General features: G+C 47.1%; 1 protein-coding gene across 1 annotated transcript; it reads left to right on the forward strand.

Annotated features, from left to right (window-relative positions):
- Positions 1-182: 182 nt before the first annotated feature.
- Positions 183-14,110, forward strand: LOC124462886 (growth arrest-specific protein 7). The gene is made up of 2 exons (XM_047014587.1): positions 183-741; positions 13,165-14,110. The coding sequence occupies exons 1-2, from the start codon at positions 562-564 to the stop codon at positions 13,315-13,317; spliced, it is 333 nt and encodes a 110-aa protein (XP_046870543.1). The 5' UTR covers positions 183-561; the 3' UTR covers positions 13,318-14,110.
- Positions 14,111-14,970: the final 860 nt, after the last annotated feature.

Consider the following 14,970-nt stretch of genomic DNA (forward strand, 5'->3'; position numbering starts at 1 on the left):
GAATCACTTTTTTCAGGCTACAATGTAAAAGAAAAAGCAGTCAATGAAGGTCCTGATTAATTTTAACCAAAAAATTAATAAATACCCATCAATTAACTCTTAAATTTAAGATTGGAATTTGTCTTGCAGTGAAACGTCATTCTTAAACAATTTTCCCCGTACCTTGTCATTTTCGGTAGCTAATTGATGACTGAGTCCCACGGTGACTCATTGGCAAAACGCGGACTAGAGGACCGAGTTTTGTCATTGAACAGGCTGCAGAGTAGGAGCAGAAAGGGTGGAGGACTGACTTGACTGTGGACTTCGCAAGACGAGGCTCACACAAACACATTAACGGAGAAACCACGCGTGCATCAACAAGATAAGCTACTGGGATTTTACTTCCACACACTTTTTAAAACAGGTTTAAACCTGATCAACATGCTGGTGTCATTCATGAACTAATCAACATTACACGTTTTACGAGAAACTCCACTTCAGAGAAATTTCATTTTTCGAGGAGGGGATCGGAAGTGTGGACAAGCAGTACACAACTAAAGCGGACCCGACGGCAGAGTTGAGATGTCTGGATCGTACTGCAAAAGTCTATACTCCTTCAGTGGGGATCAGCATCAACAGGGTTTGACTTTCGAAGCGGGAGAAATTATAAAGATTATTCAGGCGTTACCCGGCGGCTGGTGGGAAGGAGAGAAGGACGCAGTTAGGGGATGGTTCCCCTCAAGTTACGTCCAAGTCCTGGAGGTAAGCTTGTAAGATGCTTCAGTTCCTATAGTTACACCTTAATGATGCAAGGACTGATATTTTCCATTATGCCAGACAGTAAGCTACATGAAGACGTATCATAGTAAACTTGTTTTACAGTGATGATGTGATGAAAGAAACAATGATACCAGGAAAGTATTACATTCTAAAACAAGTTTATCCTTTTGGTTGATGTTGAATTGAACGTAGGCTACGTTGATGCTTATTTCTTGTTTTTCAAATATTTGTTATTTAAGATTCACTCATAATGTTGCACACCAACACAAAGCTTTTCAGCCACTCCCACCCCACGCACGCAGATTATCATGCTGTTTTGAAATCTTTAACAACTAATTTCGGGATAGTTCATTGAGGAGATTTGAGTTTTTAATTGTATTCCTGTGTAGTGCATATTTCCATCTAACCTCCACTACCACCCATGGCTGACTGACTGACTTTCAGGATGACTGACTGACTGACTGACTGACAGACTAGCTGGTTGACTGTCCGGCTGGCTGCACTGGCTTACTGATTGGATGACTGACTGGCTGGAGGAAGGGTTCCATACTTCCTCATTCCACAAACATTCCTTTGGAATGCTCAGGTCCTCAGTCTGTCTGCATGAGCGCACAGGGGCAGAGCACAGAGGACAGACTGCACTCTCACAGCAGGGTCACACACACACACACACACACGCACGCACACGCTGAGGTGAATACAGAGTTCCCATGGCTGATGACCAACTTAGCCAACGGCTAGAAGAAAAGGTATATTTATTCATCAGAACTGACCATAGGTTTCACAACAGAATGAAAAAGTGGGATCCCTTGCTCATATTTAGACATGACCCAGTCCCTACCAATGGTTTATGTTAGCTCATAGCTCATAGCTGATCTGAAGATCAAGACCCAGTTCCACCTGAAGCATTAGGTTAACTGAAACTGGGTGTGGATCATGATGGGCGGTGCTTTGATAGGCGGTGCTTTGTTTTCGTGTGAAGGGATCTGAGTTGAATTGTAAGGGACCCTTGATATAGTACTAAAAGATCAGAGTTTTAAGGGTTTCGTGTTGGGAGTTTTAAGGGACCCTTTGTTTTTAGTTTCATTGGATCCATGCTGTAAATTTGAAGGCATTTGTGTTGGAAGCTTTAAGGGATCCCTGTCTAGAGTTTGAAGGGGTCCTTGTTGTGAAATTGAAAGGAACATTTTTGTGATATATCTTCAGAAGGAAACAGAGTTTCACAGTCTTGCATATCTAATAATGCCAGGAGTCTCTGTGAGGGTGTGTACATTTTGACAAAAATAATGAAGAAAAAAAAATTGTGTAGAGTGACGACCAGATTATTGACACATTAGCCGAGCTGCAATGCCCACAAGAAAGGACAGCCATTCCAATAGCAGGAAGGGCTGAAATGTGTTTCAGCATAGCACCGTCAGGAAGGGATTTTCAGTTTTTTTGGAGAAAGCTGATCATTGTTTTAGGAGCTGGACGACACAGGTCCCTGTCAGTGAAGCGGTTGTTTCCAGGTTTCCTCTCGTTTCCAGGAAGACTCATCGGTGGCATTGTGACATCCACGTAGGATGGTGCAACAACAAACGACAACTTCCTCTTTCCGTTAAACCACTCGAACCGCTCAGACACGTTGAGGATGGCTCTCCTCATTCCTCAAGTCTAGTCCTGATACATGATTCAACACCTGCACACTTGAGAAGCTTTACCCATCACAAATGCAGATGGAGGTGCAATGACGGGCCGCTGTCTGGGGAACGCGCTGTCATAGCCAGCGTGTTTCACAATGCGTGCCTTTGATCCGGCTCTGAGACAACCTCCATTGTCATCGGCAGCAACGAGGCTTTGTTCTCCAAACAGGAGATTCTTCAACACTCGATGAATCATTCATCAGAAAACCTGTCAGCGTTTGTCGGCGCGGAAACATATCCCCACGTTCCCCCCCAGAAACGTTGTCGCTTAGATCTTGTTTTTCTTTGTTTCTAGAATAAACAGCCAGGCAAAGCTACGCAGTTCATCAGGGGAGAAGTTTGTATGTTTATTTACTGCACCTCTAAGTCTAGAAAGAATGTCGGATGTTTTGTCAAATTAAGATTTTATAGATTTTTTATGGTTTATACAATTTAGCCTCTTGCAGAAGTAGCAAAGCTACCAACCGTTGAGGAACTTCCAATTTCAACCTTCCTCTTTACCATGATTTTAAAGCCGACTCTGACAGGAAATGTGAAGCACGTGGTCAATCAATGTTGAGGGATTTCTATGTTGCCAACCACAATGATCCTCACAAGACCATTTGCGGGTCTAATGAGGATCTAAGTATGTAATGTTTTCAAGACAGACACATTTTCCACATTCTCCATGTACCGTTGGTATTAACACCCATTAAAACACTAACAACAAATCATAAACTGACTAGTCATCATGAAGAGTCAGCAAACCCCATAACCACCTGGCGACCATCATAAACTTCCAGAACGTTCTCTGCATACACCAGAACAGACTTTGGGTACAGACTAGCAACCGTGATAACTACAGAGAACTTCCAGAACCAGAGTGAGTCAGAACGCTGAGTCATGTCGCGACCTGGCTGATTAGAACCGGCAGCAGACCTGATGAAGAGAGGGGAAACGAAACAGGGATTATGGGCGGGGAGGACAGAAGAGGGAGAAGCTGTAGATAAATAGAGTTCAGATGTGCTGGCGATGACTCACCAGTGGCATCCTCAGTGGACCTTTAGAAAAGACACAGTATTTGGCACCAAGCTCTGAAAATAAAACTGCAAATAACTGCAGAAAAAAATGGGTTAAGAGCTTTGTGTGAACAATAGTTTGTCTACTGGTAGCTGAGTTTCTGAGGAACAGTCACCAGTGTTGATTGGCCTGGCTCTAAACGGATTACAGTAAGCTTGACGCAACTTAGCATGATGTCATTGTATAAAACCAAATTGTTTAGCTTTTTTCCATATAGTTAACTACTTTCTGTCAGCCCACTCAGACTCAGACTGTTCTAGCCTTCAGTTCCAGTTAGCAAGAACATGTCATACTTGACTCTTACCACCAAAGTTATGTTAGCGCTATGCACCTTTTGAACCTTTTTAAGTCTCTTTGGATAAACGCGTCTGCTAAACAAACACGATGCAAAGTGTGTGATCGAGGGTGGCTCAACATCTGAGGTCTACCAGTAAAGCTCCTGACTGTGTAGGTGAACACAGGGAGCTAACACGGAGCTAGCACAAAGCTAATATTAGGTTATTGTGTCAGTAATGCTGAGCAATTACAAATCTACTGGTCTCCGGGGGGTGATTTGCCATTAGCTGGGTGGAGACTAGATCTGTTAAACCACCACGTTGTACTTGATGCAGCAAACACAGTCTCAGTGTTTGACAGGCTGCCAGAGCTGAAACTGTACGAGTGTTGGGGGAGATGCGTGTTCCTCCCATCACAAATCACGGTACCCCTGTCTCCTGTGTTGAATTATTAACGTGGGCAGTTAATGTGTAATATGAGGCCTGCTGCTGGGCCTTCCAGGAGCAAATGAGAGAGCGAGAGAAACATGGAGAGGGAGGGAGAGGGAGAAAGGGAGAGAGACAGAGAGGGAGAGGAGGAGAGAGGGGTGAAAGGGAGAGAGACAGGAGGAGAGGGTGACAGAGAGGGAGAGAAGTAGAGAGAGAGAGAGAGAGAGAGGCAGAGGGAAAGATGGCCACCGCTGGACTGAAGCCATTCAGCGCATGAAAGTCGCAACATCGAGTACAGTTCAAACGAGTCAGACATACTCTTTCACTTCCGATTGATCAGGAAGTTTGAGGATGTTGTGGCTTGGTTAGCCGTCACATTACGTCCTGGTTTCGACTCATTTATTCCCCCGTTTTTGAAGATTGGATATTTCCAGAAGGTTCCTCCCATGATGACCGAGGCCCGTGGAGAAGGGCTTGGAGGCGTCCAGGCGAGAGTGTTATGAGCACGGGCCTCTGTGGTTCTTCCAGCTGTGTTGTGAGACAGCGGGGCTAGGGGGACTGTGAACAGAGCTGCTAACCCGCAGAGGAATAAGCCCTGCGAGGAATGCAGGGTCAGACCACTGTAGAGATGAGCCGCTCTGAAGACACACACACACACACACACACACACGGAGCCTACACACTCGCACAGCTTGTGCACGTAGGCATGCAGACACATACACGTGCATGCAGGTAAATAAACACACACTAGCATACAGCTGTTTCCTTTCATGAACCAAACCTGGAATATCCCCCCCACCATCCAGCACCCCACCCTCCCCATGGACGCTACGAAGCCATATGTTGTCAACACATCACTTTCCTGGACTGGGCTTTTCCACTGACACAACTTTTAGTCACGCTTACTCCTAAATACTGGCATCAGTTTATTTTCAGATTTTAAACTGGCCAGAGTTGCATTTCTAGCAATTACAGATGACAAGGCGATTGCCCCAGCCTAGGTAGAATGTTGTAATATACCAATTATCTTCCGAGATGGGAGGGATTTAAACCTTTCCATCTGACACGGCATTACCTTGCTTTGGATTCATTGGTGTGAGGACAATGCTGAAAGCATACCCAGGCTAAGTACCTGCTGAGTGTAAGTGTACAGATCTGATCTTGAGCACCCGGTGAATTGTGATCCTGTGCACACTGGACTCATTCAGCTGGCGGCTGTGATTGCGTCAGCCCTGCCCTGTTATCAGCAAGAGTCATGTTCTCAGGGCCGAGGACGGGGTTTGGAGGAGGACGAGAAGGATGAGGGAGACGAAGACTTGTGCAATCCATAAAAGCTAGAGGAGGGGAGCGCAGGGGGGAGGTACAGAACCGGCTTTGTTACTGGCACCGAGCACTCACACACTGTCTATTGTTTTCTGCATGCCTGCTGGCCTGCTTGTGTGTGTGTGTGTGCGCTGACTTGTTATTTCTGTGAATAAGTATGTGTGTGTGGGTGTCTGTGTGTGTGTTTGTGTGGGTGTGTGTGTGTCTGTGTGATGTTCATGTCTTCGCTCATGGGGGAATGTGGCTCGAGAGCTCCACATCTGCTGAAACCAAAACAATGTCCTTCAAATAAAGACGTCCGCTGCAGGCCCTCTCTAACTTTGGAACACACCATTATCTCTTTCTCTTTCTCTGTCTCTCGCTCTCCTTCTGTCTCTTTGTTACTTTCCAACTCTCTCTCTATTTTCTTTCTCTTGGTCTCTCTCCCACTCACTTTTTCTTACTATTTTGTTTTCTCTTATACTCAGCCTCTAACTGGATCTCTTCCTCGGTCTCTCTTTCTCTCTCTCTGTCAGCTCCCATACTGGCTGGTGTTTGCGCCCCTCCCCTGTGTCCAGGTCAGTCTTACGGGGGTATGTTTCCTCAGTCCGCCTGGCTGTAGTAATGAGTTCCCGGATGTGTGTGAGAAGTTTCTCCCTGGCTGTGCTTCTCACACCCTGAGACCTGCTGTCTGGCACACTCGGCCCTGCTTCTCCTCTCGTCCTCCCCCTCTCCCCCTGCATTGTCGACTCGCTTCTTTCCCTGCTCGCCTCTCTCTCTCTTGCTCTCTCTCTTTCTCTCTCTCTCGCTCGCTCTCTCTCTCGCTCTCTCTCTCTCTCTCTCCCTCTCGCTCGCTGTCTCGCTCTCTCTCACTCTCTCTCGCTCTCTCTCTCTCTCTCTCTCTCTCTCTCTCTCTCTCTCTCTCTCTCTCTCTCTCTCTCCTCCCCTCTCTCTCTCTCCCCTCCCCCCTCTCTCTCTCTCCTTCCCTCCTCTCTCTCCCCTCTCCCACTCTCTCTTCTCCCCCTCTCCTCCCCGTCCCCCGTCCCCCCAGTCAAAGCGCTGGTCCAGATCCTCTCGCTGGCTCGGCTATCCTCCGCTGGGATCTATTGTTAGGGAGGTGATGATGAGTCGAGAAGTTCTCATATGCATGCGGGCTCTCTTCTCACACAGCCAGCCAAACTCCACATGTTGGCCTGGCTGCCCTCTCCCCCTGGACAAGGAGCTACGCTAGCCGTTACCGCTCGACCGTACCGTCCAGAAACGTCACGTCAGCGCGGGCGTGGCTGGGAGGGGGGGAGGGGTGGAGGGGGGAGATGACCCAGAACGAGTCCGCCGAAGGTGGAGATGCAGATAACGTGGGGATGGAGAGAGACTGATGGTGTGAATGTGATGGTGTTGATGTTAGTGGGAGGTGGGGGAGAGGTTAGTTATTTATGACAGAATAATAGGAAACAGACACTTCCTATGATCCTCTAATGTCTGCCTGCCTGCCTGCCTGCCTGCCTGCCTGCCTGCCTGCCTGCCTGCCTGCCTGCCTGCCTGCCTGCCTGCCTGTCTGTCTGTCTGTCTGTCTGTCTGCCTGTCAAAAGATGGGAGGATGAAGAGGAGGAGAGGGTGCAGGGATCTAGGGAGGAGACATAGAGAGCAGAGTAAACAGAGACGGTGTGTACCTTGGTGCTATTTTGGTTATCCCTCCCGACTCTGCAAGACACTCTGCTCTCTGTTGGTTTCATCATAAAAAGAGTATGTGCTTGTGTGTGTGTGTGTTTGTGTGTGTGCAATAACATCAAGTGTTATTGTAAAATGACTAAATGTAAAGTTATGCAGCTGCACTCTTGGATATGCATTTTGGGTTTGCAGTACAGCAACATCTGTTCAGTGTTATTCTGCACCTTAGTGTGTGAATGAAAATGATCCAGACTCTCAAATGAAAGTACCTACATCATTTACAACTTCACCGTGTTCTAGTTTAGCCCACATTGATGTGAGCAAGGAACTGCTATGCAATGGGGCCTGCTTAAGGTTATCGTATGAGCCATTTGTCTGTGTCATGGTGGTTGTCTCAGGGTCATGGCCTATATCAGACCCTCTCCGCTCGCTCACTCTCTCTCTCTCTCTCTCTCTCTCTCTCTCTCTCTCTCTCTCTCTCTCTCTCTCCCGCTCTCTCTCTCGCTCTCTCTCTCGCTCTCTCTCTCTCTCGCTCTCTCTCTTCCTCTCTCTCTCCAACTGGAAGAGCACAGCTGGTCCCTCAGACCTTGACCCCCACAGACACATACTTCCCACGCCCAGATGTTTTGAAAGGTCACTAGAGGACAGGCTGTGCTAATGCACACACACACACACATGTTTGTGCCCACATACACACCCACTCACGCGCAAATAGGCTATCTATAGACTCGGGTCAGGAGTTAGTCAGTGTGTGTGTGTGTGTGTGTGTGTGTGTGTGTGTGCGCGTGAGAGAGGACAGCTTGGCCTGTCCAGTAATGGTCCTCTGATGAAACTCTGGATCACTTATGTTGCACTTTTTTCCTCGTTAGTCATGGAGTGGGTGACCAGTCTTACACAATCTTAGCTGAGCTCAGCAAGTCAAACATCTGTTGAGTAAATCCCCAATTGACAGCGTCAAACATGCATACATTGATGCCAGACCAAGTCTCTGAGGAGTGTAGATGATCCAGAACTCAGAAGTCATATTCGAACAAGAAGGAAAAAAGACGAAAACAAGATTGCTTGCTCTAGATTGCCAATTATAGATGCCCAAAAAGTACCACATAATTGCTTCTGCATAACCCATGCCAGAATCTGGTACATTAATGATGCCAAGAACTATGGATGGAAAACATCAAATTAACTTTATTGTTGCAGGGGATATTAATTTGACATAATGATAATCATGCCTGTAAATTAGCTTGTGTTTTGGGTGGTCTAATTTTAGAAACCCTTCCTCCCTCATATTAGCTGGGTAAAATATGTAACTACAGCACACTGACATTCTAGCATCCTCAATCCAATTTCCAAATTGACACTTTGAAATGACCCATTTAGAAAGCATTCTGTATTGAACCACTCTCTTATTAAAAGTTTGGTGCAGTCACCAAGGCTTTTGTCCAAAGCGACGTACAAACACATCTGTAAAATCACATCTAACAGAGCTCCACATCTGATGGCATTGAGGAAAAACTGAACAGTTTGACACCAGACTGGTTCATCCCAACCAACCACTCACGAGTACACTCAGAACGCAGAACCTGTGTGAGACCGAGGGCCTAGCCGTATTTAAAGACCTCTTCTTTTTCTTGAGGGAATTCGACAGATTATTCCTGGTTTTCCAGGCAGGAAGCCAGTGGTAGTGAAACGAGGTCGGGGAGGTATTTTGTTTTTCTAAATAAGACATACTGCTGGTGTTTATGGGTGTGGGAACCAGAGGAACATGCCTGTGATATGGGAGGGGAGGCGTCACAACAATCTCTCAGTCATGCTACACTCTGGTACTGTGGTAAACATGTTTGCTTATACTGGCTGTTGGTTTGATCTTTGGTAGAGTGTGTGTGTGTAGGTGTATCTGTCTATGTCGGTGTATGTGTGTCCCTAGTTGAGTCAATGTGTGTGTGTGTGTGTGTGTGTGGGGGGGGGGGGGTGAGTTATGCCCAATGCCTGTATTGGAGTGATGTTTTTTTTTCCTCTTCGTGACCTCTGTGACCTGTGGGTCCCTCGAGGTCCTCCCTTGTGTGCTTAAGACAAAGGTCAACGAAAACACAAACCAGGCTTCTCTCCCGACTCCCTGACTCTCCTGACTCTGTTTTCTCACATTGAATTTGATGCCGTGGAACTGAAAGCTCTTCACATGAAATGATACCAGGCCTCTCAGCATCCCGGTCTCCCACACAGCCATGTTGAGTGCTCTGCTTACTGAACAGCACAACAGTACCCATGCGGCCATGACACTGAGAAGGCAACGCCAACCAAGTTGTCCTGCTAACGTTGTATACATTAATGGACGAGGCGCAGGCACACGGAGTGAAGTTTCCTGCCGCCAGCAGGTATCGTCTCGGCCACCATGCCTTCGTTACTCGGCAACATAGATGCGCGGGGGGAGGGGGGGGGGGAATGGGGCTCCTTAACCCATGTGATCATACTCCAAGCTTTTGATAAAACTTGAGGACCTCTTGTTAGATCGAATGATGGTAGATTAGCATGTAGTCATGATGGTAGATTAGCATGCCGTCCTGATGGTAGATTAGCGTGCAGTCATGATGGTAGATTAGCATGCAGTCATGATGGTAGATTAGCATGCAGTCACGATGGTAGATTAGCATGCAGTCACGATGGTAGATTAGCATGCAGTCATGATGGTAGATAAACATCATGCAGTCCTGATGGTAGATTAGCATGCAGTCTTGATGGTAGATTAGCATGCAGTCATGATTGGAGATTAGCATCATGCAGTCCTGATGGTAAATTAGCATGCTGTCCTGATGGTAGATTAGCATCATGCAGTCCTGATGGTAGATTAGCATGCAGTCTTGATGGTAGACTAGCATGCAGTCATGATGGTAGATAAACAGGCAACCATGATTTTTATTCTCTTCAGACGGTCTTCTCTGCTGAAGACATGAGTTGTCTGCCGAGGGCTGTACTGGCTTGGTCTGAATGCAAAGCTTCCGGCTGTCTGGGGTTTATGGGGTTAACCATCTGGAGGGATGCATTATTTAATGTTGCATATGCTGGGGCAGGCTGGCTCAGAGCAATATCACTGTTTCCCTCGACTCCAGTAAAGTATACAGGACACCCATGTACAATGTTTCTCTCTGAGTTCAAGAAAACTCTGAGCGCAACCTTTCCTATAAGCAGACATTTTTTGCCAAACCTCTCTGGCCCTTCTCACAAGATTCAGATCTTTCCCCAGCGCTCATATATTAACATTCCTGCAATTGCTTGGTGACAGATTTACTGTCTGGGCTCCAAGACGGTAGAGCAACTGTGAACGGGATCGTAGCAGTGCTGGACATGGACCATGTGCACAAGGTGAGACAAATATGCCCTTGTCTCCAAGAACGCTATCGGCGTGTTTCTGACCAACTTCAACCCACTCCCATCTGCCTGCACATTCGTCAGTGGCATATCTGCACCGCCAAAGGAAAAACGATTGGCTGCTATCTCTTTACTGGTGATGAACACAGGAGCAAATGTTCCCAGCTGATATGAGGTTTCAGGGTTTTTTCCTGTGACGTGAGGAAGCTGACAGGAAGTGGGTATTTAACATGAAGTGCAGAGAAACCTCCAAGGTGTCTCTGGTTTCCAGAGGGTGAGGGTCAGTGGCCGCACTCCAATCGACCCTTACCAAGGTCCTCTATTTATACATATGTAAAGGCCAACTTAAACAAACCATGGTTTATGAACTGCAATGGGCGGAGCTCAGTGGTAGAGCCTATGACTACTCATCTAGAGGTCCCAGGTTCAAACTCTCTTTTGTAAGTCACTGTGGATAAGAGTCTGAGCTAACTACATGAATATGATAAAGTTCTGCCCTACTCTCCAGTCTTTTTGATCCGTGTAAGTGAAGTAAAGTAACTTCTACATTACAATACATCTTTTAAAGTGAAAACATAGACAGTGGTTTACATTCAGCTGGAACGTGAGATTCACACATAGCTTTGTTTTGCATCCATCACATTTTTTACTCTTGCCAATGGAGACGAAGACCTGATTGGTTGCCTTTGTCAATGCCATGTGGGTTTGGATTTCCTCCAATGGTATAATGCTCGCTGTCGCCTCCATCGGTACTCAAACATTCTTTCTCCCACCCTCCACATTCTAAGTTCCTTTCTTTCTCCATTGTAGTTTTGAAACTCTATATTCCCCAGTTTCATAATAAGCATCTGCAACCATTGAACTATTTTAGTAAGTCTGTTTCTTGAGGTCGGATGTGAACAAATATACCAGCGACCACTGTGACCATGAAAGGGATGTGTGGGGTGTGTGATGTTGTTAGGCTCTGTGTTATAACATGTTGTCATAAGTCACCCGAGGTGGATGGCGTTTCGCAGTCTTTCCCCACGGCCCTCGCTAACTGCTCTGCTCCGTTCCACTCTGTTCTGGCCTACGCTGCTGTTCTCTGCTCCGTTTTGTTCTCCCCTCCCCTCGCCTGTCCTCTCTTCTCCGTGGTAACTTCATTCAGATGGCCACGGTAAGTACGGTCTCTCCGGGGGGTCTCCCTGGGGGAGCCTCTGTCCGTGTTTAGTGTTATGACTCGAGCGCATGTTTACCTCTGAGTGTGTGATGATGACACAGTGAGTACCAGAGACAACAGAAGCAGTGGGGGTCCGTTAAGTTGGCTCACGGCTCCTCTCGGCCTGACGCCCGTATTCAACGTCACACCAGGTTCTCCTTGAAGGGTCACACGGCTCGTTCTTCGTTTCAGACCGTCCCCTACGTCGGTTAACAGGAGGTGCACGTCCTAAACCGGTGAATGCAGAGTGCTGGTGAATCTCAACAGCCACTGGATTTTGTCCTCTTACACCCACTAAGAATAATCTTTGTAACTGCTTGAGTGGATTGGCACGGGCTCCAATAACAAACTGTAATTATTCTGGAATTTTCCTCTGGTTTCCCCAAGCCGGCACAATAGCATCACATAATGTGTTGCAGCGGCCGACCCTGTCCGACCGTTCGTCCGTGTTGTTCTCATGTTGTTAACCAACAGCAGCTGGTTGAAGGGGGGAACACACTCGCCTGGGATCGTCAGCTCTCAGCAAGCACTTTCTCTCTCCCCTCCTCCCTCCTCTCCTTTCTCTCTCCCATCCTCTCTCCTCTCCTTTCTCTCTCCCCTCCTCTCTCCTCTCCTTTCTCTCTCCCCTCCTCTCTCCTTTCTCTCTCCCCTCCTCTCTCCCCTCATTTCTCTCTCCTCTCTCCTCTCTCCTTCTCTCTTTTCTCCCTCCTCCTCAAGGTCTGTCTGTGAGCAGACCCTCTCTCTCTCTCTCTCTCTCTCTCTCTCTCTCTCTCTCTCTCTCTCTCTCTCTCTCTCTCTCTCTCTCTCTCTCTCTCTCTCTGTCTCTCTCTGTCTCTCTCTGTCTCTCTGTCAGTTCAGTTCAAAGGGCTTTATTGGCATGAAAACAACAATTGTTCATATTGCCAAAGCAACGGTAGAATTACAGAAATATTCATCAATTATGGCCTTATATATACTTTCATACACTTACATACAGATGTCTCTCTGTCTCTCTCTCTGTCCCTTCCTCGCTCTTGTCTCCCTCCCTCTAGCATTCTCGCTCTCTCTCTCTTTTTGCAGTTTATTGTTCTTTGCCATGCAGTTCAACCCTTTCTAAAGCTTTCCTCATAGGTGATGTCATTTCGGTGGCTTGTTGTGAAACTCTTTGTGTACTCAGGCTTGTGGAAGGTAGAAGTGTTGTGAATACACTCTGTGCTGTTCTGCTTGAGCTTCAAGTGTTCTTTAACCCCGTAGACTGTTACCGTGGAGTTTATCACTCGGATCGGACAGAGTTGCGCATATCAGAATCATGCCCGTTTAACCATCAAGGCATCCTCCAAAGTGATGTACAAAAAGCTGTATTGATCAGAACTTATTGACTGATATGTGCTTGTACATATGATGTCCTTGTACATATGTATTGATCCTCTGTGGTTGTGTGTGTCTGCAGAAGACGGCTTCTCTCAGCCAGCTCCCAGTGGAAGACCTCAGAGACCCCCTCCCCGCACACTGGAAGTGCTACATGTCGCCACAAGGGCGGCGATACTACGTCAACACTGCCAGCAACGGTAAGACCAGGCGAAAAATATACGCCGTCAGATAATTCAGTCGTAACTCTTTTGAACTCTTTCACTCAATTTTGACGAAATAGTTCCAGGGGTGATTTGTGCATTTAGAGTCATTTCCCTTCAATGCAATGTCAGGATTATCAGTAAAGGTGGTGATTTTTTTTCACACAGTCAAAATATCTTGATATTATTCTCAGTCTGTCTGGGAAGAAGTCATTTTACTGCTAATGTTGAGAAGAGGATGTCTGAAAGCACAATGTGCTCTTTACCCCTTTGTGACGAGTCATTGATGTGCAGGATGGCAGGAAGGCTGATTGTGAATAGGTTTACAAACTCGGGTCTAAGAACTGTCTGGAGTTAGAGAGTGGGAGGAGGTTGCACTCTGACAGGAAATAGACCTGACAGGAAGTAGACCGGACACAAAGTAAACCTGACAGGAAGTAGCTCAAACAGGAAGCTGATATGACAGGAAGGGAATCTGTCAGGAAGTAGATCTGACAGGAAGTAGATCTGGCAGGAATGGAATCTGATGGGAAGTAATTGTGGCAGAGAGTGCTTCTGACAGGGAAAGCTGGACAGCTGAGCTGACTATAGGATAGTTTTCTCTCCGTGCTCTGGTCTCTCTCCGCTAGGCTGCTACAAGGGATGAGGACATCTGAATCCTACACCAGATATGTCATCCGCTCCTAGCAGTGTCTGACACAATCAAGCCTCTGTTTGTCCCCTGAGCCAGCATCCCACACAGAAGAACACACATTTGTGCTTATAGACAGACACATGCGCACGTACATAGTACATACATACAAATACATACACACAGTGAATGTATTTACACACCAACATATGTACATACACACACAAACACATACTTACATGCAAACACATACATACACACAGTAAATACCTTCATACACACACAGACACATCATCCCCAGCCATCAGCCCGGCATGACAGCATCCTTAACTCCCCTGAACTCTCTTCCAGCAGCTGGAAACCATGGTGCTAATTGGTTTATTGTTTTGGGTCCTGGCGCTATGGCAACACTGATAAGTGGCACTCAGTGGAGGAGGAGAGACATCAAGTGAACGTTGTCATTCGGCAGATGCTCGTGTCCAATCAGAGTGACGGAGGGTGGCGTTAAACATTTGGTTGAGAGCTGCCCTCCTCACCTCGCTCCTGGTCCAATTAACTGGAACATCTCTGCCACTGTCACAAGAAAGGCCGGGAAGAGACTCATTACCCAGCACTCTGACTGTTGGCCAGGAAACATTCACTTGACATCAACTGTGTTCCTTTGTGCGCGTGTGTGTGTGTGTGTGTGTGGGGGGGGGGGGGGGGTGTAGTTTGTTTATGGGATGTGGTGTGTGTGCGTGCGTGTGAGGGATGTGGCGTGCATCCGTGTGTGTGTGTGTGTGTGTGTGAGAGAGATGTGGTGTGTGTGTGTGTGAGAGAGATGTGGTGTGTGTGTGTGTGTGAGAGAGATGTGGTGTGTGTGTGTGTGTGAGAGAGATGTGGTGTGTGTGTGTGTGTGTGTGTGTGTGTGTGTGTGTGTGAGAGAGAGATGTGGTGTGTGAGCTCCAGGGAGGGAGTGTAGCTAGGCTGGTGAAGCAAGGCTGAGGGAGGAGAGCTATAATAAGAGCACGACTCCACCCAGACACAAGACTGGAACGGCAGCACACTGAAGCTC

The sequence above is a fragment of the Hypomesus transpacificus genome, unplaced genomic scaffold, assembly GCF_021917145.1.
Source record: "Hypomesus transpacificus isolate Combined female unplaced genomic scaffold, fHypTra1 scaffold_258, whole genome shotgun sequence".
Lineage (NCBI taxonomy): Eukaryota > Metazoa > Chordata > Actinopteri > Osmeriformes > Osmeridae > Hypomesus > Hypomesus transpacificus.